Genomic DNA, 25278 nt, shown 5'->3' with positions numbered 1-25278 from the left:
AAGAAATGTTTATAATCTTCATATAATAATGTAAATTTATATTTTTACACCAGTGTCATATTGCCAATGAACTAATTTAAACAATTATCTCAAACTACCAATTGATGTAAAAATATTTGTCTTTCCTAAAACTGGTACTTTTACTTGTAACTGATTGTATAGAATCTATAACCAATGATCATTCATAAATATATTGATGTTTAAGTGATACATTGTTGTTGACATATGAAAAAAAACTCATAAGTACCATTATGGGTTAGATAAGTTTTATGTCATAGTTGTGAAGGCCCTTGGAGTGTTACTTGCAATAAGCTCATATATAATTGGGCAGTCCTCATTGCTGAAGAAACTTTATAAACAATTAAATCTTTTTTAAAGTTAACAAAAATTACTATAAATAATAACTAAAATGTATGACTAACATTGTAATATCTCTGCTTGCCAAAGTAGACTAGCTGAATTCTGAAATTAAATAGAAGTAATGAAATGGATGAAGACTAACATTAAATTTTTTTGAAATAAATATTAACCTTTAAAATTTTATGTTACTTTTATTATGCTAGGTATTATCATTTGATCATACTATTTTGTTTGAATTACTTATTTAATAATGCAATTTTTTTAAGCCTAAAATTTTTGGTTTTTTTTAGTAACTTATATCACACAAGAAACTCTTATTAATATGGACTTTATTACTGGATGTGGATATGCATTTTGGGTCTTCAGTCCTTATTTTTTATACAGATCTTATCAAAACGAATAATACAGTAGAGCATCGTTTATCCGAATCAATTGGGGACTCGGGTTGTTTGGATAACTTATTTTTCGGATAACTGATTATGTACGAAAAAATATACTAATCTATTCCATGTCAAAATTTTTCTCCATTGCATGTCACTTCGTGTTGAATTTTCGTTGATTTAAAGCCTAATGAAAATTTTTATAATAATAATCGTGACTATTGTATCGTTAAAAATTATTTCTTTATTCTGTACAAACAAAATAAATATATTGAAAAATATAAAAAATTATACTTTAAGTTAATAACTTAAAGTATAATTTTGCTGAATCTGAATCTAATTTTGCTGAATAATGCTGAATCAAAAATGTTTGATTCAGCATGACACAATCCGACTGGAAAGCTTTCAGTTAACCGATGTTTCGGTTGATTGGCTTTCGGATAAACGACGCTCTACTGTAGTTATAAATTACATCACCGTATGTGTTTACAGATAATATTTATCAAAAATATTTTCTACTTACATTAGCTGATTATTGAATACAAATTGAAATTAAAAATTGAGCAATTAATAGGATATGTTATAAAAATTTGTTTTAAAAAAAGATGCTGTATAAAATAAAATTGAAGTAGATAAGTAAATAAAAACATTTTATAAATAAAATTTAAAAAAAATAATTTAAATTTTACTACTTGTAGATGGGTAAAATTACAAATTGGTAAGATTTAAAACAAATTTTAAAAAAATTAAACAAATTTTTGAATAAAAGCTAATAAACAATTAAAAAAATTGGGTTTGAAAACTTTTCTTCAAAAAGGTTGAAATTAAAAGCTCTTAAAACCATTATAAAATTGTACAAATTACACTGTGAAAATCAACATAAATTGACAAAAATACAAAAAAAAATATATATATAACCAAATCTCACTAATAGTTAGATCATCATTTAAATTCATTTTATATTCATTTATTTTAATTTCTAAATGTTCATATAATTTCCTTTTAATAAATTTTTTCCTTTTTAGAATTTTTAACATCATCAAGTGAGATCTTGCAATCTTCTCCATTACAATGTATGACTACTGTTGAATTAGTGTAATGATATTTTATAGCATGTAAATGTTCTCTTAGTCTGATTTTTAGAGCTTTTCTGGTTTCACTTATGTATTGATAATTCAGTTGGCAACTGCAGGAAATGCTTATATAACATTATTTTGTTGCATCATATCAATATTTTAAGCAATACTTTCTTTAGTTTTTAAGAGTTTCTAAGAATGCCTTGTGTGATATAAGTTACTAAAAAAAAGCAAAACATTTTAGGCTTAAATATACACAGAAACTGGTAACAGAAATGATCAATTAATAGTACAACTTTTATTTTTATATTGTGGAAACACTGTATATACTCATGTCCAAAAAATAAGCATAACTATTAATTTGGTCTCTGTCACAGGAACTATTGATCAGAACAGCATGAACTTAACATAAAAGCAGAATGTTGTATATTTTAAGCATTAAAACAATTGAAAAGCAAAAATTTAATCTAAAGTTTCATTAAATCTAAAACAATAAGAAAAAGTACTAAGCATTGTCATAAATCTTTTTTGCACAAAAAGTAATTAATATGGCATATCGTTGCCTCCTGCATGCACACAAGTTACTCCAACATTCACAGCAGTTGCTCATGCTAATTAGGATGTTTATTAGCTCTTTCATGAGTAAAGTTTATTTTTGAACAAGAGCAGCTTAAAGCTTCTGGAATGTTCCTGGTGGAGGCTGATGGGATTCTCAAATTATTATATTGGATTGGCCAGAAAGTTTGTTTGGTTTTTTCTGTAAGATGCTAGTTTTCTTCTAGAACATCTTACACATGCTCTATTGATTTAGATCCAGAGATCTTGCTGGCAATTCCACATGGCAAATATCTTCACTATCAAGTAAGTCATTAATGAGTGCAGCCCTGTGTGTGAATTATCATCAATCCACACCCAGCATCTTGGGGTTTCAAAACCTTGCCTCCTTTTTGCAAAGGATGCCATTACTACAAGATGATATAGATCATCTTGTAGTAATGGCATCCTTTGCAAAAAATGTGGACCTTACTGTAACTATTAAGCATAATGTTTCCCCAGATTGGAATACAGATGTTTCTTGTTTTTTCTTTCCAATATCAGAAGTTTTGTGTATATAATTTCCTCATTCATATTTGCATAACCTTAAAGATTCTAATTAAATTTTTTATCATTTTATTTTCTGGTTCTTATATGATGTAATTACCTTATTTATTTATTTATAAACTGTGCTGTAGGTATTGGTTCGTCTCTGCAGTCATTCATGTCCTGCTGAGGAATTAGCTCGTAAAGATGATTTAACTTTGTTGTTCAGTGCTATAACTAGTTGGTGTCCGAGTCATAATACTGTGTGGAGAAAAAGTGCTGCAGAAGTTTTGATGACATTATCTCGTCATGGTCTCACCCAACCAGTTGTGAGCTACATACACAGTAAGATTCTATTTTATTTATGATACCAGATTAAAAAATGTAAATATTAGGCTTGAAAAATATTTTGTGTAGTTTTTAATATTGTGTTGGAATATATATATATTTATTTATTTATTTATTATTTATTTATTCCAACACAATATTAAAAACTACACAAAATATTTTCAAGCCTAATATTTACATTTTATTATATTACATTTCAAGCCCAATATTTACAATATATATATATATATATATATATATTTAAATTATAGATGTTAATTATCGTATGTAATAAGAACTTTCTTTCATAAAGTTATTACAGTAGAGCATCGATTATCCAACCCCCCAATTAACCGACTTCTTAGTTAACTGACCGCGTTCTAGTTGGCAAATTCAAATGTCCGCTAGTGATGTGGCGCTACAACATTTGGTTATGTCTTGGCTACTTTAATATTATTTTTGTTAAATTTTTGCATGTTTTAGCTGGCAGCACTAGTTCGACCATAAAAGGGAGGCTAGTATTTAAACCAGGCCTAATACACTATACTAATAATGTATTTTTTCATACTTTTTGGTTATCCGACTTTTCAGTTATCCGACTAACCCTAGTCCCCAATTAAGTCGGATAATTGATGCTCTACTGTATTAATTATTATTGAAATTATTTTAATAATAATTAATTCTCAAATCATTATATTGGATTGGCCAAAAAGTTTGTTTGGTTTTTTTCTGTAAGATGGTGCTACTAGCACTTAGTTGTCTTTAACTTCATTCGAAACAATTTTGTTAGGTTGTATGCGAGAGCCCTCTGCAGTGTATTGTGGAGCAGAGGACAATAAAGGTGTATTGTGAGCTTTCATATCAGTGTGCATTTGAAAAACTTATCAAAGTTGATGAATTTTTGAGTGGAAATTTTAAAATTGAAGATAGAAGAAGAAAAACAACATTTTCACATATGCTTTATTATTTCAAGAGGGTAAAAGTGCAACTAAAGTGCTGAAAAAGCTGTATGTGGTATGCTGTGACTGATTGAATATGTCAAAAATGGTTTTTGAAATTTTGTGCTGGAGATTTCTCACTTGATGATGCTCCATGGTTGGGTAGGTTTTTTGAAGTTGATAGTAATCAAATCAAGGCATTAGTCAAGAACAATCAATGTTATACCATACAGCTGATAGTTAACATATTCAAAATATCTAAATCAAAAGTTGTAAATCATTGCACCAGTTTGATTATGTTAATCACTTTGATGTTTGGGTTCCATATAAGTTAAGTGAAAAACCTTCTTGACTGTATTTATGCATGTGATTCTCTACTTAAATGCAACAAAAATGTTTCATTTTTAAAACAAATTGTAATGAGTCATGAAAAGTGAATATTTTGCAATAATGTGGGCAAATGATTGTGGGGCAAGAGAAATGAACTGCCATCAATCACACCAAAGACTGGTCTTCATGCAAAGAAGGTAATGTTGTGTATACTGTGGGATTGGAAGGGAGTTACCTATTATGAACTCCTAGAAAACCAAGCGATTAACTCTGACAAGTACTGCTCCCAATTAGACCAACTAAAAGCAGCTCTTGACAAAAGCTTCCAGAATTAATCAATAGAAAATGCATAATCTTCCATCAGGACTGCATGTTTCTTTGATGACCAAGCAAAAACTGTTACAGCTTTGCTGGGAAGTTTTGATTCATCCACTGTATTCACCAGACATTGCATCTTCAGATTTTTATTTATTTTGCTTTTTGCAAAATCCTCTTAATGGAAAAAAATTTAAATTTTCTGGAAGACTGTAAAAGGCACCTGGAATAGTTCTTTGCTCAAAAAGAAAAAGTTTTGGCAGGATGGAATTACAAAGTTGTCTGAAAAAAGGACAGAAAGTAGTGGAATAAAATAGTGAATATGTTGTTCAATAAAGTTATTGGTGGAAATAAATGTTTTTTTGTTTTTATTTAAAAACTAAATGAACTTTTTGGCCAACTCAATACAAAAAAATTAAGCAATGTCTGCAATGTTTGGATAACACATGGATTGCATCAAATTTTGTACAAACACAAAAATATCTTGTAATCTAGCATTTTTGGTGATCTGATAACACTAATCTTGTGGATGCCAGATTAACAACTTCTACTGTACTGTGAAATTTTTTCTAATAGAACATAATTATACACACATTGCCATAAAAATTAGCTCACCAAGGAGTTGTTGGAATCAAATGAAATTTTACATGGGTGAGTGTAACAGTGATATAACTAAGTGATTACGAAATGAAAGCAAAAGGATCATTTGTTGCATGAAAAACTACAAGTGAGAAGGAGATTCTACTACCCTGTTGGGTCACTGCTAGCATGAATACCAGGTTGTTCAATAAATTTTGTCGTTCAATAAGAGATGGCACTATTAGGTTTGTCGTTTTATTACTCTAAAAATAGTACTACTTTTTTATAAACACGTGTGAAGTTTCATGTAGATCTGTCAACTCATTTCTATATTTGCAGCTGTTCAAAGTTGACGTGTCAGTGTATTTTTTTACAATGGAAAAAATTGAATATCGTGCAGTGATAAAATTCTTATTTTTGGAAGGTGTAGCACCAAAACAAATTTATGAACGATTGGTAAAAGTGTATAAGGACTCTTCACCTTCAATTAGAACAGTAGAAAGATGGGTTGCTGAATTTAAACGTGGCCATACAAGTCTCGAAGACGATCCACGTGAAGGACGTCCAAAAAGTGCATCAACACCAGAAATCGTAGCAAAAATACAGCATATGGTTTTGGAAGATCGTCGATTAACTGAGAGAGATTTAGTAGAAGCCCTAGGGATCTCATTAGGCAGTGTGAGCAATATTTTGGCTGATGTTTTGGGTTACAGAAAGCTGTGTGCACAATGGGTGCCGCATTCGCTAACTATGGAACAAAAACACATTCGAATGCAACTTTCTCAGCAACATTTGGAGCATTTTAGAAAAAATAAAAAGGATTTTGTGCGTCGTTTCATTACTATGGATGAGACTTGGGTCTACCATCATGATCCTGAATCAAAACAAGAGGCTAAGGAGTGGTGTGAACCCGGTACTTCGGCTCCGAAGCGAGTTAGGGTCCAGAAATCGGCCAAGAAGGTGTTAGCATCAGTTTTTTGGGATGCAAAAGGAATTTTGTTCGTGGATTATCTCCAAACTGGTAAAACAATAAACTCAGACTATTATTGTAATCTTTTGGACCAGCTGGATGTAAAAATTCGTGAGAAAAGACCTGGTTTACAGAAGAAAAAAATCATTTTTCATCAAGATAACGCACCCTCTCATACAGCTCAAAAAACCATCGCGAAAATCAGTGAATTAAAATACGAATTGTTGCAACATCCTCCCTATTCGCCAGATTTAGCTCCCTCTGACTTCTGGCTGTTCTCACATCTTAAAAAATTCATGCGTGGGAAACGATTTTCATCGAACGAAGAGGTAATAGCAGCCGTGGAAGCGTATTTCGACAGTCTTCCGGATTCTCACTTCAGGGATGGAATCCATAAATTAGAAGATCACTGGAACAAGTGTATTGAAGTTCAGGGAAATTATATTGAATAATAAAATGTATTTCAAACCATAAAATTGTGTTTTTTTTATCGAACGACAAAACTTATTGAACAACCTGGTACATGATGTGATATGGGTGGGCAGGACACCATTTTGCACATGTATGGTCTCCTGTGGCATCTCAGTCCTCAGTTACTGAAATCAGTTCTCTAGTTCAGCCACACTCCTGGACAAATACCCATACGTGTTTGATCGGTGACAAATTAGAGGACTGTGCAAGCCAGAAAAGTGTGGCAATGTGGCAAAGGCAGTCCTATGACACTCTTACAGTGTATGATTGAGCATTGTCCTGTTGGAAAATGGCTCTTGGGAGCCCTATTATGAAAGGCAATGCATATGGCTGCAGGATGTCACTAACCTACTGCTGGGCTGTCATTGTCTCTTGGATCACTAGTAGAGGTGACTGGCTGTCATTTGTGATGGCACTCCAGATTATCACAACAGCTGTGAGGGCAGTGTGCTGCTCCAAAGTGTTGACAGAATTGAGGCATTCACCACGGGGCTTCCAGACATAAACATGGCCATTGTCAGTGCCCAAACTGAATCTGGATTTGTTGCTGTAGACGACCCAGTTCCATTCTGTTGTGGTTCAATCCTGACAGCAGCAACAGCACTCTAAATGGAGGCAATGGTGGATGGCTGTCAATGGCAGCACACTTAATGGCTGCTGCAATACCAAATGTTCTCCCAGGCACCTTGAAATGGTATGGACAGATACAAGGGCCTGTAATGATGGCACCATCCACAGATAGTGCCATCATTACAGGCCCTTGTATGACGGACAACGATATGGTTGACTGTGTGCATGCTTGTCAGAGGACTAGGCAATTCTCTCTGTCAGTGGACTGCTGAGGGCATCCTGAGCCTGGGTTGTCCACTGGTCCCAACACCTTATAGTGTTATCAGAACATCCTAGGTGACAGTCTGTTTGGTGAGATGACCATCCCTCTGTAACAGGTAAACTACAAACAGGACACCTTTGTGTGCTTTTTTTTTATAGGACAAGGGGGATGCACTTTAATGCTCTCTGCTGGAATTTTGCAATGAGCCATCAAGCTATAACTCTAATTATTTCCATATCTGCTTGAGACTTATCTGCATGCCAAGTTTTGCAGTGATAAAACAACTTCTTGATATGCTAATTTTTATGGTAATGAGTGTATATTAGTACTGTATATTATTTGCATATCTCTCTAACTTTCTAACCATTGAAATCTTGAACATAATCATTTGTTTTGTTTAGAAATTCTATTTATCACATCTAAGTTTATCTTTAAATTTTTATTTTGTCATATTTCATACAGTGTTGTATTTAAAATTAAATTTTTAATATTCTGTCAATAAAATCAGCAAAATTTTAATTAAGAGTAAAGCATATTTTAGAATTAAACTTATGTTGAATTGTACTGAGTGTTTTAATTAGTATAAGAACATCATAAATGAATTATTTAAGTCAACAACTATTTATTTTCTATATTCTGCCATGTTTAAGAGAAAAATAGAACTTTTACACAATTTTAAATTAAAAAATTAGAAAGAAAATTATAATGGAACTGAATAAAAAGTGTATTTAATTATTATAATAATAGATAAGCATGAAAATTATAGATAAAATAGAACACATAATGTTGATTTATAATTTTTTGTTGATAAGAAAATATTAAGAAAGATGTGTAAATAAAAAAAGAACAAAATTTTTTTAATTGTTTATTTAATTAATAATTAAAATATTCACTTTTTAGATAAAGAATGTGTTTCATTATGTGTGGAGAATATGCAGAGAGTTCAAGAATTATCTCCTTTAGAAATTGTGGAAATGTTTGTTACAGTCTTCTGTTTTTTGAAAGATTCAAGTGAAGTTTCACAATCTCTATTGGATGATTTTCGTTCTTGTCAAGGATATATTTTTCTTTCAGAATTTCTTTTGAGGTAAATTTTTTAATTTTAAATATTTTGCAGTGATTGTTTTAATAAAATATAATTATAAACAATAGAATGGAGCAAGATACATCACAAGAGGCTTGTGAGGCATTAAGAAATTTAGTCCTTTTAATAGCTTCACTTACAATTTGTGGATTTATAGAATTAAAACCAAGCCAAGCTAGTACTGGATCCCTCTTCCAAATTCCTGGATTTCAGTTGCCTCAACCAACAGGTATATTAGCTTTTTATTAATAAGCTTAATAAAAGTAACATTTTATTATTTAGCATTATAGTGATTAACTAATGCAGGTTTTAAGTATAAATATGTATGTTTATTTAATTGTAAATGAAATCAAAGTACAGATACTCCTCACTTTACGACCAAGTTCCGTTCCGATGACTGCGTCATTAAGCGAATTGGTCGATAAGTGAGAAGCTTGAGCCAGAAATATAGGATCATTGTAAAATTATACAAATTATGCAACAGACTTCAAATTTATTCATAAAAATACTATTATAGTACGCTATTAGGCTATTATAGTACTATAAGACAATTATAGTTTACGCAAGCCTATTATAGTATGCTTAGTGCGCATGTCACCATTTGCCACTGATCGACACTCAAGCTGAGAAAGGGAATTTCTCGAATTGCAGGTTGAAACTCGATTGGTTGTGAGTGCGAGTGGTCGTTAAGCAGACAGGTCGTAAAGTAAGGAGTACCTGTATATATTTTAAATAACATTTATTTTATTCTTTTTAGGATATTTTATGTTAATTAAAAAAAAAAAAAAAAATATATATATATATATATATTGAATCTGTTATTTTAAATGCTAAAATGTTATACCAAAAATTTCTAGGCTAGATTTAATGTCTAGGTTAAATTTAAATGATCTTTGTGATTATATATTATTTAACCCGGGAGGGGTCGCATGACTCATTCTGACCCGCACCCCCTATTTCATGATTGACTGAATCGTTAATAATTAAGTTTTACCGATGTGACTCACAGTAGCTTCCTAAATTTATTGTTATTATCGGAACATATCGGCGTTACTCAGTTTTTCAGAACACGTTAAGAGATAATTGCTCTTTGGGGTCATGGTGACCCGCAGCGACCCTTGACGTCTGCGTAAATTTGTATTATTAATGTAATGTAAATAAAATAAATATAATTTTTTAAAATCATAAAGTGACATACCTTTTCTATGATAAAAATAACTTCTATCATCACTAATTGTTTTATGTTTTTTTAAATAGTTAAAATTTTTCAGATACTTATAAAAATTTTCCCCAAAATTTAATGTGTAAATTCGAATGTTAATAAATAATTAACTAAGGCTTACAAAGTAAATATATATATTTATTAAATTACTAAACAGAATGAATAATAATATTTAAAAGAAAAAAGTGAAAAAAGTTGAACTGTTAAGAAAAAAATTAATATCTAAAATGCGGGTCGAGGTGACCCGCAGCGACCTCTATAGGTTGTTGACCTTTGCGACCTCACCTGGGTTAAAATTAATATATTTTGGAAGAACTTTGGATTGCAGTTCTGATAATGTGGCTGGATTGCATTCTCATGTTAAACAAACTTAGTTCTATTTCAAGTTAAGGTTTATTCATTATTCTGGATCTGATGATATATATGTCTAGTATTTCTATATGTAAACTGGATTAAAGTTATTTCAAATTGAAATCAATAGATGATAATATGCCTGTTTATAATGTAAATTCTTGAATTATTAATTATATTAATAAATTCAGCTGTAACTGAAGAAGTTTGTTTTATTCCCATTCATTGCTTCCATTTTAATAGTTTCTAGTAATCACTCAATTCAGCATTCACAGTTTGACATTGGATTGTTGAATCAGATCTACCAAACAACTCATTTCACTGCTATTCACTTTGGAAGGGATCTGATTTGGTGATGCCTTGTTCATTACTTGTTACTTCATTAAAGCTTTAATGTTCACTTAAAATCAATAACTCATTCTAATTTTTTAATCATTGTTGAAATGATTTTTATATTTTATATTAAATAATAAACATTTAAAACAAATGGTTTCTTGTTTAATCTTAGCAATTGCATCCATATATTTGTAACTCTATCATAAACCTTATAACTGGTGAAAGTCTATTTTATTTTCTACGGCAAACGTTTTTGGACTCCACTCTGGGTCCATTCTCAAGCCTAAATCTCTTCAAAACGGTTTTCGACCAATCGAATACTTATTACTCCAAATTGCGTGCCATTCGAAAATTCAAAAATGTTCCATTAGCTTCTGTAGAAACTTTACCCGAAAAAACGCTTTCCTTGTTCACTTTATAAATCTTAAAAAGTTCAAAACTCTTTAATAAAAAGACCACAAGTTTCTTTCCTTTCCTTTACTCCATATTCTCTTTTTGCAGTAGGGCCTGCCATGCTAGCGATAACTTCACTTCATCCTTTGCATTGATCAGCTAGGATGATTGGAAGGCCTTATAAATTTCAATCTGCTCTAACCATCGAACTTGATCTGCCTGCTTTGTGGTAGCCAGTAGTTTCGCGGATTGAAGTCTGGGATGATTTCTGGATCTGATGCATATACTGCCAGTGAAGTATTAGCTCTACCATAAACAATGTCCTTCTGATGTTCTTTCCATCTTACTTCCATCGCTCTTTTGGTGGCTCCCTATTTGCTATTCCTAATTTCCTATTGCATCTATTATCCGTTACTGGGATAGCGTACACCCCTGGAAGTTTGTCCCTACTTGGTTTATCTTTATCATTCTGCAGGAGTTGAAGCATAGATGGACATCGCCTGTACGCTATATTAATCCTTTGTCTTTTGGCAATTTTACTATACAAAGGTGCTAAGAGCGGGTGGTACGAAAGGGATATGATGTTTTGCGCTGCTTTCTCATTATTTCCATTACTCAGTAGATCGGGATGGCTGCCATTTACATAATTTTTTTTCAGTTGCAGTACCAATCTGCTGTAACCGTGCTCTTTTGCCACTTCCTGCATGTATTTAATTTCCTGCTGTAGTGCTTTCTGTGTGGCGCTGTGGGTGTGCGCCCTTTTCACCAGGAACCTGAATGCCACCATCTTGTATCCATACAGGTCACAGGAATCCGCTGATATGTATGTCGAGCTGCCTGTGACCTTCCTGTATACTTCGGTGTGTACCCTGTTTTCCGCTGTTTGAATGTATATGTCCAGAAAGTATAGGGAATTGGTGTACATTGGAGCCACCAAAAGAGCGGTGGAAGTAAGATGGAAAGAACATCAGAAAGACATTGTTCATGGTAGAGCTAACACCTCACTGGCAGTATATGCATCAGATCCAGAAATCATCCCAGACTTCAATCCGCGAAACTACTGGCTACCACAAAGCAGGCAGATCAAGTTCGATGGTTAGAGCAGATTGAAATTTATAAGGCCTTCCAATCATCCCAGCTGATCAATGCAAAGGATGAAGTGAAGTTATCGCTAGCATGGCAGGCCCTACTGCAAAAAGAGAATATGGAGTAAAGGAAAGGAAAGAAACTTGTGGTCTTTTTATTAAAGAGTTTTGAACTTTTTAAGATTTATAAAGTGAACAAGGAAAGCGTTTTTTCGGGTAAAGTTTCTACAGAAACTAATGAAACATTTTTGAATTTTCGAATGGCACGCGATTTGAAGTAATAAGTATTTGATTGGTCGAAAACCATTTTGAAGAGAATTTAGGCTTGAAAATGGACCCAGAGTGGAGTCCGAAAATGTTTGCCATAGAAAATAAAATAGACTTTCACTGTTTATAAGGTTTATGATAGAGTTATGTTTACAACCCGGTGTTTATAGGAGTTATCCGTATATTTGAATAGTATTTTTCTTGCAGGAATTTATTTTGTCCATTTTGAATATAAAATGGACAAAATATATTGTATGAAATATAGAAATTATTCTAGCAACAATCTGAAAGCTGACTAAATATAATGCATTTAAAATTGATCTGTTATTTAAATGTTTAAGAAAATTAATATATTTATACATGGCAGTAGGATCCAAAAGTCGGGAACTTGGTGTATACTTCATTGCTTTGATTAGTTTAAAACATTGATGATGAACAACCATCTTCAAACTCTAATCCCCTTGGGTGATGATACACTTTTCCCAGCACTTATATAACTTCTGGAAACGTTGATGTAAGCCATTTTTTGCAACTATCTACAATGTCTCCCATGATGCTGCTATTACTTCATTTGATATCAAAATGATCTCAGGCTGTTTATAATGATGGACTCATCCAAATGCATTTTATGTCCAGATATGTGGGCTTACATTAGTCCATCCATCATAAACTGCCTGGTTTTGACATCATTTTGAGTCATCATAAAATAGGTAAAAGCAGCATCAAAGGAGGCATTAATGGATAGTTGCAAAAGATGGCTGACAACAATGTTTTCAGAAGCTGTATGAGTGCTGGAAAAAGTGTATCATCATCCAAGGGGATAAGTTTGAAAGTAGTTGTGCATCATCAGTATTTTAAACTATTAAGACAAGGAACTACAGTTAGAACAATGATGAGGCAGTCCTTTAACTTAGGATTAAACTTTATTCTAATCTAAGACTATACATGCATTTGTTCACATATCCATAACTTGGTGGGCAACTGAAAAACATGTTTCTTCTTGTTTCAAGCGGTCTTGCACAAATGTTACCAGTTCATAGACAATCTGTTATATCGACATATGCTTTAGTTTAGTATAATTATTTTTCTTTAACACTACACATCAAGTTCCTGAATTTTTAGATTATACGATGTGCATATATACTTTTTTTAATTTTTGATGGATTATATTTTTTATTCAAACTACTAAAATTAAATATTTTTATTGTTTTATCTTTCTTTATTTGATATTAAAGGAGCAAGTGTAAGAAATATTCAAGCATTTCAAGTATTACAGTCAGTTTTTTTAAAAGTAAGTTAAATCAACCTATTATAATTTTGGAAATTTTGCAGTAAATTCTCATTAAAAAATTGTTTCCAATTAGACTCAAACAACATATTTATCTGGTTTACTCTTGGATGCTATCAGTACTGTTTATCATTCAGATAAAGCAAATTATTTTATTTTAGAACCTCAACATACACTTTCTCAGTTTGCAGAAAAGATTCATCATAAACCTACAGAAATTCAGGTAATTTTTTAAAATTGTTTTTTTTTTTTAAATTAATTTTTATACAAATTATTGAAATAATAAATTAAAAACAGCATACCATGCATACAAAATTTCTAGCAAATAATATGTATTTGAACTAAACACAAAAAATGGAGATCTGGGAAATTTTTAATGAATCAATCAATGGAATGTGCATTAATAATAAAGACTGTGAAACAATATCTGTTGCATGGCAGTCGATGGTTTATAACTCTCTAAAGTGAAGCAGATAAATGAAATATGAACATGATGATACTATAATAAACTTACACTTCATGCCAATGTACAGTAATAAATGATTAACACATTGGTGTTGAGGCATTAAAGGCAGTTATTTGTAAAAATTCACATGTACTTGCAAGTACTTTCAACAGCTTACAGCTGTCATCTTCAGGCGAAAATCGAATACTATAAATTTCGAACACTTAGCTTTTTAACAGATTATTTAAATTCAAATAGTTCATTAAAAAGCTAAGTGTTTATGTGAATTTTAACAAATCACTGCTTGTAACACCTCAACACCGATGTGTTAATCGTTTATTATGATGATACTATGGATAAATTAGTATAAGTACTACAAGCATATATCTTCATGTCATAATAATTTTATTTATATAAATTTTTATTTTATAATACTAATTCGGGATATTATATAGATTCCTCTCTGTGGAATTTAAGGACTTTGAGTATATATCTGGCACTGCTTGTGGTTAAGTATACATTTCCTTTTTTTTTTTCTTTTGTTCAAGAACTACACTGTGAATCAATAACTAGTGACATTAAACATGGGCGGCCTGCCAGTGACTCCCCTCCAGGAGAAGTCTGTCGGGAGCATGAACAGTTGGATACCCCCTAGTGGAAAATTCTAAAATGACATAGAATGCATTGTGAAAGACAAGAAATCGTAAATATGATAATTTTCTTATTTTTGGTCTCCAGTCCAAAAGTAGGGTATCATTGGACTCGTCTCAGTCCCGAGTTCAGATATATACTCAAAGTCTCAAAATTCCACAGGGAGTAATCTATATAACAGCCCTAATTTGTAGAGTAGATGAAAAATGTAACACACGTGTTAAACATTCAAAAATGGGTTGACATCAAAAGAAAAACAATTTTAAAATACATTCTAAAAATAGAATCTCTAAAGTTTGGTAAAGTTCTTTGCTTGCTGAAGGCTCCTAAAAGAGGTTGAAAACATTCCATTTTTTGTATTTAATTTAAATACATATTATTTACTGGAAATTTTGTATGCATAATATGTTGTTTTTAATTTTCAGCTATTAGAGACTTTTATATTGAAATAATATAAAAACAATAGAATCCATGATGATTTTACTGAAAAGAAGCTTATTAATAGAAAATTTGTGTATTAGACTTTGTTTTTAATATCATTCAAATTATGTTTGAAGTGGGTTAAGAAGTTCTGGCATTTCAGAAAAGAAATTGATCAAACTCTTTAGCTTTCTTAAAAGAAATCTAGTGTTAGCAGAGTTATTGGACCATTCTTCTTCAAAAAGAATGTCACTTCTGCTGCATATGTTGAATTATTGGAAAAGAAATCCCAAAGTGCTTGTTGGGCATAAACATTGTTGTGCTTGGTTTATGCAAGATGATGCAAGGCCTCATTGCCCAAAGCAAGTATTTAAAAGCCTTTACAGCATGTTTGAGAAGTGTGTAATCTGATTAGATAATGAAAAATGTGGTGTTGGCAGGGAGTGGCTGCCTTACAGCCCTGATTTAAATTCGTGTGATTTCTTTTTATGGTGCTCTCTTAAAGATAGAGTATATCACAATGCTCCTATCTATAACTAGTATTATTGAAGAGTTGATAAACACGATAAAAAAGAAATAATGGTGATTACAAGAAAGACCTTTATTACTGTTATTGAATCATTCAAAAATTGGTTAAAAACAATTATTGTGAGTGAAGGTAGTCTTTTTGAAAACTTAATTCATTAAATGGCAACAAATTCTGTATAATATGCTTTTTGAGTTTTCATTTTATCTCATGTAGTGTAAAAGTTATTAAAGTTTAAAGTTTTGCATGAATTAAAAATCACCCTGTATTTTTCTAGACTCAGCTGGATTATTTTTTCTGCTCTGTGGTAGTATTGTGTCCTACATATATTTTTTGATAAACATTCTATAAGTTTATTGAGTACTCATGTTGTTGCTATTCTCTTTATGTGCTTAAGCTCTATGATCATATTCTCAATATTGGTTCAATGGGTAAATGTCCTCCTAACTAATGATCTAAAAGCAGCTAATTTATACCTAAATGGATCATTTAGTGAGCCAGAATGAATAAAGGAATGTATTCCAGTTTATAATATATGTTGGTATGTATGGTTCCTTTAAATTCAATTTTAATAATTGTTGTGTAAAAAATGAGCTGTTGTGTTGCTATGCTGTTCAACCTTAGGTTAAGATCATATGGGTTCGTGTTAATTTATTTAAAAAAGGTTTATATCAGGTTTATTTCACTATATACCTTTTTTTTATAACATTTATTGTAAAGCAATTTATATATTAAAAAAAGAATTTTTAATTTGTCTATGTTATTTTTTAACCTTATGCATATCAAGTGTTTGTGGATTATAGTATTGGTGGCATTGGTTATAGAGATTAAAGACGATTATCCTGCAATCTCCAAAAATTTTCAAAAATATGTAATAAGAAAGCCATCCTGAAAAATAATTTAGTTCAGTGATGATTTTTAATGAAAAATGCAATTCATCATAGCATGTTTTCATAGTGCTTTTAACTTAAAACACAAATTTTAGCTGAAAAATTATCTGTGGCTAAAAATTCTAAATAAATTTTGTTGAAAAATATACACAAAATTTTTTGATAATGGAAATATTCAAATAATTTCAAAAAATACATTAATATATTAATTAAATAGATTAAAATAAACAATTTATAATAAAAATTAGAAAAAAATGAAAAATATAGTTGTAAGATATAAAGTCATAACAAGCAATTAAATGGCTGTGTGTCATATTTTAAATTTATTTATGATTAAAATATAACTTATTTAAAGTCTTAAATAGTTTACATTTAACTAATTACAGTTTTTTTTTACAGGAAAAATTTTTCAAATTACTTGAATTTATTGTATTTGATTTAAAATTTGTACCATGCAAAGAACTAATAACTTTAAGTATTTTATTAAAGACTCAAAGGTAAAAAATTTTTAAAATCTTTATTATTATGAAATATGAAATTATGAATTATAATTATTTGAAATTTGCTTTTATTTATTAGAATTTATAATTGATCTTTTTAATCAGTTATAATTATAAAGAATAATAAAGATAAATTTAAAAATTAATAATTATTGAAAGAAAAAAAAATATTTTTCAATGTTTAAAAATATTAATAAATTTTAATACCCAATCACAATCATTAATATTATAATTAATTTTCTATTAATATATGTAAAATTTTAGTATATTTTACTAATTATTTCTTCTAATTCAAAAATTAAATTCAGCATATATTTTGTATCTTAGTAGATTAAGGAAATTGGATTTTTTCTATCAAATATCTTCTGTAAAATATTTTATAAAATAGTATAAATTTTTATTTTTGTTGTTGTTATTTTAATTTTTAAAATCATTATTTATATACCTTTGTTTATGATTCCTTTTAATGGTAAATGTAACATAATTGCTCAAATAATATCATAATGTTTTTCAATTAATAACAGTAGTGGCTATGGAAATTGCATCACTTATAAAAACTTATATAAATATGTTTATTTTTTAAATTAAAGTGTCATATTGCTACAGACTTTCAAGAATTCACAAAGATTGCATCAACCATGACATAATAAATATGAGAATGCTTTTTACTTGCTGACAAAGTCTACTTTAGCAATGTTTTTAGTGATTGCACTATTCATTGGTATAAAAACTCATGTCAAGGCAGTGCATTTTTATAAGCAAAATGAAAAATTTTCTACAGTTAACACTACATAAGAAGTCTGTAATTGTTGCTCTGAATACTGAAGGTTTATCCTTTCGTGAAAAAGCACTGAGAGTGCTGTGCCATCAATCAACAACTGTTTGTTACAAAAGAAATTTGAACATAGCAACATTGAAGCTGGGTCAGGAAGTATATGAGTATACCATGCCAGGATAGGATGCTGAAGCATCTTAGCCTGCAAAAAGGTAATGCTAATTCTAAATTGAAAGTAAAGTGGAAAGAGCAGACAGGCATAAAAACAAATGTACAAATTGTGTGATGTCACTTTTGCAATATGGGTTTAGAAACCTACTTTTTATGTGAGAAGCTGTTACTGGTGAGTAAAATGCACAGACAGTGGTTTACCTGATAACATAACATTATTCCACACATTAATGTTCTAGTCCACATGATGTTCACTTTAGATATTATGGTAAATATCATGTGGACTGGAGCATTAATTTGTGCAATAATGTTATGTTATCAGATGAATTCAAACTTAATCTGCATGAATCCATTGGCAAATTTTGTTACAGGAAAATTTTAATGCAAACTATGTTAAGCTTAGAAAAAGCAAGGCTTGTGTAAAGAAAGACAGTAAAGTTTTTGGTGAGTAAAATCATTTGGAGCTGAATAGCTACTAAAGATATCAGCAAACTATATTTTATAAATGGATCTGTGAATGCAGACTGTTATGAAAATATTTTATCTTCCAAGCAATTTACTAATTAGAAAGTTGGGTACCACTGGTAGGTCATAGATGATGCAATTTTTATGGTTAATAATTTATCACAGGTAATGTAAAAACACAATATTGCAATATGGAAGCAGTTAATCTAGAACAGCGGTTTCCAACTTATTTTTATCACCCATTTCACCTTAGTAAAAAATGTTGGAACCCTGACAATTTTTAATGATTATAGATAAAATAGCAAATAGAAACACAAAAATCAATTTATTGAAAATGAAAAAAAATCAGATTAATAATGGGTTAATAATCAGATTAATATTACTTAATTTAAACTGGTCATTAATGTAAAGGTTAAACTCTTTTCTTTCAATATTTTAAACAGCACTAGTGCTTGGATTTGTACCTACATTGGTATCTGTTCTTTTCAGTCTCCTTGTCACCAGAAACATTTGAAGTACTTGCTACATTTTTCTTCAAAACTCCTCTCTCAGACAATGCTCCATGACTTTTTTAATTTGGGGTATACACAATACTAAAAGCATTATAAATTTATATGATTTCCACTAGATTTTTATGTAAAAAGTACTTAAAATATCAGAAAATGATTGCAATGCAAAACTCTAATAATCTTTGAATGATATGATTGCTTGTATATTGTACCATTGCACTACAACACACTACAGATGATAGGACATTAACTATAACTTTTATCCATTGAGAGAAGGGCTATTAATATGTAGATTTCAAACTGTTCTCTGGCAATAGATTCTTGTAAAGTATTTTAAGATTAATATTTAATTTAACACTTATTGTGCTGGTCCAGTTAACCTAGTTCCTTACCTGTGTGCTGACTGATTTAAGCAATTTTACAGTATTTTCTAGTGGAAATAAAAAACGATTGACTAAAGCTAGGTAAAAAGTGAAACAGTGTCTGATATTGGAAACATTTATCTGTACAATATTCAGTTTTGACGTGTGTGAGCTTTATTTTTATGTATTAGGCTTTAATGTTATTTGGACTTGTTTTAGAGATAAAGATACAATGAAAAAAAATTAAAAACTGCAATATAGCTTTAAAATTTGTATTTTTATGTATGAAATAGTACATTGATGTGTACTGAATCAGTATTATTAGTAGACTTTTTTCTGACTGTAGCTGTTTTCGTAATTGAATCGGTTCGGCAAATGTACATAAGATGGCATTAACACTATCAGAAATATAGGAATTTGACTTTTGTATTGATAATATCTAAAAAGTATATAAATTATGTAATATCATATAAACTGTACAGGTTTAAAATAATAACAAAGTTACGTGGCTTATTTATATTTTTTTCAATCTCAGTTAGGCCTAAATCATAATTGTGACATTTTCATCAGATAAATTAATATAATTGGCACTATATTTGTTGATTTTTTATTAATGAATTTGAACAATTATAAGTTAGTAAGTTAATGCGCCATATCTATACTTAACTTATATATAAAAAATAAAACGACTCAATATTTGCTTGCAAAATATGGCAACGAAACTCTGAATCAGACGATGATCGTGATTGGACAAAATCGCTTATATTTCAAATTTCTGAATAAATAGTGTCCACTATTTATTAACAGACACACTAAAATACACAAAGAAATCATATTTTCATTGCTGAAAACGTATTGTTACATTTTGAAGCTAGAAATTACAGGATATATCGAGAAATGTAATATTACGTTTTTCGTTTTTTGCAAAGGAATGCGGAAAACGTAATATTATGCTTCTAGCACGGTAAGTGTTAAAAGATTGTTTCAATATTCTTCCAGCTCATTTGACCTAAATAGTTACTGATGACCTTTTTATATTTTTATGATGGCAATATTTAAGTACAATATTTCTATCGATTTTTTAAAAGTTTCTGACAATAATTAATGATACTATTAAAATTTTGAATTTGGAAATATAACTTCCAAAAACATTAAAATACTTTACATATGAGAAAAGATAGAATTTTATAAAAAGTAGATTTATCAAATTATAGAAAAATATAAAAGATGTCTGGCAAATTTCAGTGACTTATAATTTTAATTAACAAGGTTAACAGAATTTCTTTTAGTTAAGTACAGTAAATTCTTGATTTAATGGATAAAAATTTCTGTTCTGAAGGAAAAATTTAAAATATTTTTTACTCATGAATAGTACATGTTAAAATGTTAAAACAATGATTATAAACTACAATGTAAATTATAATGTAATTTTATTCATACTTCTATATCATAATAACATTTTAACACATCTTACATATTTTAAGTTTGTTATTAATTAATTAATTAATATATGTTTTTAAACACATTCAATTTAATGGATTTTTGGCATAATGGATATACCTTTCTCCCAATTAGTCTGTTAAATCAAGAGTTTACTATATTTTGTAAGTTTTTATAATCTTTATTTTAACTAATTAAAATATTTAAAGATATAAAACAAATTTAAAATTATACATTTTAAGTTTACTAAGAAAAAGAAACAGAAAAATAATCAAGATAATGTGGAGTTTGACTTAAATTAATGATTTAATTCATTTCTTCTGTTTAGTAAATGACTTTTCTTATTGTTTATTTAAAAGATTCTTGTAAGGTTTGGAATATATTAATAGTATCTGATCTCGAATTTTGACACTAGATTGTTCAGTGTATTTTATCAGTTATCAAACTTTATACTTAAATATTTAGATGCTAGATAATTGTTATATGATATTATCTAATAACAAATGTATTTTACATTGTTATAAATTTTAAATTAATGAATCTATCTACAAAAACCTCCAAAGTAATTCCTTAATCATTTTTAAATAAATTTATTCAAATTGAATAATTATATGGATATAAGAAAAACTTAAAAGTAAAAATTTCTGTGATTGATTAATTAGCTTTATTAATATAACAAATTATTTTTATTTTTATTTACAATAAAAATATCTTAATTAGAAACTTGAAGAAAAAATTTTATTTTGCATTAAAAATATTAATTTTACATTTCTTCAATATAGTAATTTTAATATAATTTCCTAGTAACATGAAAACATATTTAATTTATTTATATATTCTACTTTATTATTTTTTAAACTAATAATTATAAAATAAATCTTTGTAATATTTTTACATAATTTTTTATTTTTTCAGTTCAATCTCTTGCAGTATTATATGTTTGCGTACTCTTTTAAATATATTGCATTATAATGCAGTTTTTAAAGATGTATATAGAGAAGTTGGTCTTTTAGAAGTATTAGTAACTTGTTTACATCGATATGCTGCTTTATTAAAAGAAGCTTATCCTGAAGGAACAGGAGAACAACCAGGTAATAACAATAAAAATGAATATTGATGATTTAAGTATATTTATGCTGAATCATTGAGGAATTTATATTGATTTCATTTTCTGAAAAATGTGTTCTCAAAAAAATTATAGAATCATCAACTTATCTCTTGTCAGAATTTTTGTTAGGATTTCCATTAGATAAATATAGTTATTTGAAGAGTTGATGGAATCCATAAATATGATTTCAACAGTCTTTGTATGTAGACTTGCCAAATTCTTAATAGCTGAAGGATTATTGATTATACATGCATTCTATGGTGAGAGAGCAAGTTGATGATTTTTAAACATAAAAAAAAAATTATATATATATAAAACCAAACTTTTTTGCTTACAAGACATATACAAAATTAATTATGAACTCTATTTCAATCATAAAGATGAAAACTAAATACAGTAGAGTGTCGTTTATCTGAATCAATTGGGGACTGGGGTTGTTTGGATAACTGTTTTTTTGGATAACCGATTATGTATGAAAAAATATATTAACCTATCTGATGTTGAAATTTTTCTTTGTTGCATGTTGCTTCGTGTTGAATTTTTGTTGATTTTAAGCCTAACAAAATTTTTATAATAATAATCAAGGCTATTGTATCATTAAAAATTATTTCTTTATTTTGTACAAACAAAATAAATATATTGAAAAATATAAAAACAAAAAACTTATACTTTAGAAGTTAATCTAGTATCAAAAACGTTTGATTCAGCACAACACAGTCCGACTGGAATTCTTTCGGATAACCAGTTTTCGGATAAACGACGCCCTGTAATTGTATAGGCAAGAACTCACTATAATTGAAGTGTGCAAAGCCACGACATTTTTCTCTAAATACATTTTATTGAAGAATTGAATTCTAAGCTCAATGTTTTCTGTTGCAAAGAAATATTGTTGTGATAGTGGCACTGTAAGTGGCTGTACATTGAAGTTGAATTTATGTGAAGCCATAACATTTGAAGTGCCAAAGTCCAATCACGTAATTTTTGGCACTTAAAGCGTTATGGCTTATGTTTACATTATTTTGATATTCTGAAGAATGTGTCACATAGTGAGTTCTTTACCAATTTATTGTAAAATTGAAATGAATTCATTCACTAGAAAAATTGTTTTTTTTATCTCCTGAAAAGTTTGTTTTTTGGCATTTATAACATTATGGCATTGCACACATCAATTATGTGTATAATATGTTTGAAAATGAGGTGGTTGACAGCATTTAATCATTCTCAACCACTCTTCATTGCCTTAAGAGAATGACATTTCTTAAATTTACTTGTTTGATCAATTGTAGGTTCCTCAATTATTCTAAACTTTAAAATTTGAATCTAAAAATATAAATATATATCAGCTTGCTTGTAATTTTATTAACATATTTAATATAGTTTCTTATTTTTGTTTCTTACCATGCAATATTTTGACATAATACAGAATAAACATTTTGTTGGGCTGAAATTTGAAAAAGCTGTAGACATAAATTCCCACTGTTGTTTGTGTCTGGCTGTCTGTCCTTCTTTACTCTCAAGAACGGAGTTAGATAAGTGAAAATTGAGACCAGATTTGGAAAGCTTAGGGACAGGAGGTTCCAATTAACTACATATGACCTTCCAGTTTCCATCAGAAGTCACATTATTTCAGTTCAAAAATTTTCTCCTGTAAGGAGTTAACATGGCACGACTTTATTACTAGCAGGTAAAGTATGATGTACTGTACAGGGGACAAGACACTTCAGATTTGAGGTGGAGAGCATATATTTTAAATTAAAAATTGCAGCCAGGCATTTTGGTGATGTCACAATTAATAATTGTGCATTTTACATAAAATTAGAGAACTAATAACAATTAAAAACTTATGACTTAAAAATTCTGTATCCAAAGTTTTGGATGCTTAATTGTTTGTGTATTTTACTGGATTAATCAAAATTATATCATAAAAATGTAAAATGAGATTTTTTTTATTATGCAATCTTAGGTAATATAGCAATTGCAGAAGAGCAACAAACACTTGGTTTTCTTGTGATGGAGGCATTAACTGCTCTTTTAAATGGAAATTCAAAAAATGCTAGTAAGTTGATGAATTTTTTCAATAGTTTATTTTCATATTTATGTAGCTTGTTTTGCAATAATAATAATAATTTATCATTGAATAATGTGTATAGATTTTTCATTGTTATTTGTATCAACTCTGTAAATCTCAAGCATATTTTAAAATATATATATAAACATTTTGTGACTATTAAACCAAAATTTAGACTTTGTAATCTAACTTTTATTATTATATTAATAAAGAAGAAACACTTTTATTAATTAAAAATTTTTCTGAAAACATAAATGAATATCATAATTTTGATTTTGAATTAAATGATTATTATTAAATTTAAATTTATTTAATTCTTCACTTTCAGATTTATCAGTTTTTAAAATTTTATGGTCTATTTATTTTCTTATTAGGTGTCTTCAGAGAATGTGGTGGTGCACGTTGTTCCCACAATCTTGTTCCTTATCATGTTTGTAGACAACCAGCTCTTGGAATTGTACAGCAATTAGTATTGAGTAATGGTGGAGATGACGATATGGGAACATTGTTAGGTTTAATGCATACAGCTCCTGTTTTAGCTTTGGATCTCAAAACTCACATACTCAAGGTATTTCTTATTGACATTTCTCTTTACAATTTATACACATATTTTAATTGCATTAAATTATATATACATATATAAACAACCACCCAGATTTTTATCAGATTATATTAAGGCTAATTAATAATCTGAAACAAAACACTTTGGCTAGAGGTAGGTGGTTAAGCTGCCATCTCATGATAAATTTAATAATTAAAAATAAAGTTTTAATTTTAATTTAGAATACTCTGGAAGAAAAGAATTAGCATGGAGAGGGACTCAAGCATGCAACTCCTGCTTATCATGCAAATGTGTTGCCAGTATGTTTCATGCACTTCCATCCAATTTTTACATCCAGAGCTCTTAATTAATTAATTTAAATATAACCATACTGGTCACTCATAGAGCTGACTGAGGATGACTTAGCTCCCATGATCTTTTATGACTCTCAGCTGACTTATGCCTTAACTCCAGCATGGGTGTATATATATATATATATCTATATATATATATATATATATATAAACACACATACACAATGGCATGGAGGGCCACGGACACTAAGTTGTTCTCATTTGGTACATGAGTGACCAGTATGGTTATATCTAAATTTTATTTATTTATTTATTTATTTAGTCATACTAGGACGAACCCATGATGCGGGAGTACAAAATCAAAACATAATATTTACAACAAAACTAATATACAAATACAATACATAAA

General features: G+C 29.3%; 1 protein-coding gene across 1 annotated transcript in view; it reads left to right on the top strand.

The window, feature by feature from the left end:
* bchs (WD repeat and FYVE domain containing 3 bchs) overlaps positions 1-25278 on the top strand; it is a 232023-nt gene that overhangs the window by 41811 nt on the left and 164934 nt on the right. Inside the window, exons 8-16 of the mRNA XM_067264512.1 lie at positions 3049-3241; positions 8559-8745; positions 8811-8971; positions 13632-13687; positions 13761-13907; positions 17016-17113; positions 21754-21929; positions 23910-24002; positions 24389-24582. Of these exons, the coding sequence (XP_067120613.1) occupies positions 3049-3241; positions 8559-8745; positions 8811-8971; positions 13632-13687; positions 13761-13907; positions 17016-17113; positions 21754-21929; positions 23910-24002; positions 24389-24582 (1305 nt within the window). The remainder of the gene's footprint in view (positions 1-3048; positions 3242-8558; positions 8746-8810; positions 8972-13631; positions 13688-13760; positions 13908-17015; positions 17114-21753; positions 21930-23909; positions 24003-24388; positions 24583-25278) is intronic.

This window comes from Centruroides vittatus, unplaced genomic scaffold, assembly GCF_030686945.1.
Source record: "Centruroides vittatus isolate TY-2023 unplaced genomic scaffold, ASM3068694v2 contig_19, whole genome shotgun sequence".
Lineage (NCBI taxonomy): Eukaryota > Metazoa > Arthropoda > Arachnida > Scorpiones > Buthidae > Centruroides > Centruroides vittatus.
The sequence above is the reverse complement of the archived record's forward strand: the minus strand, read 5'-3'. Positions and strand labels throughout refer to the sequence as shown.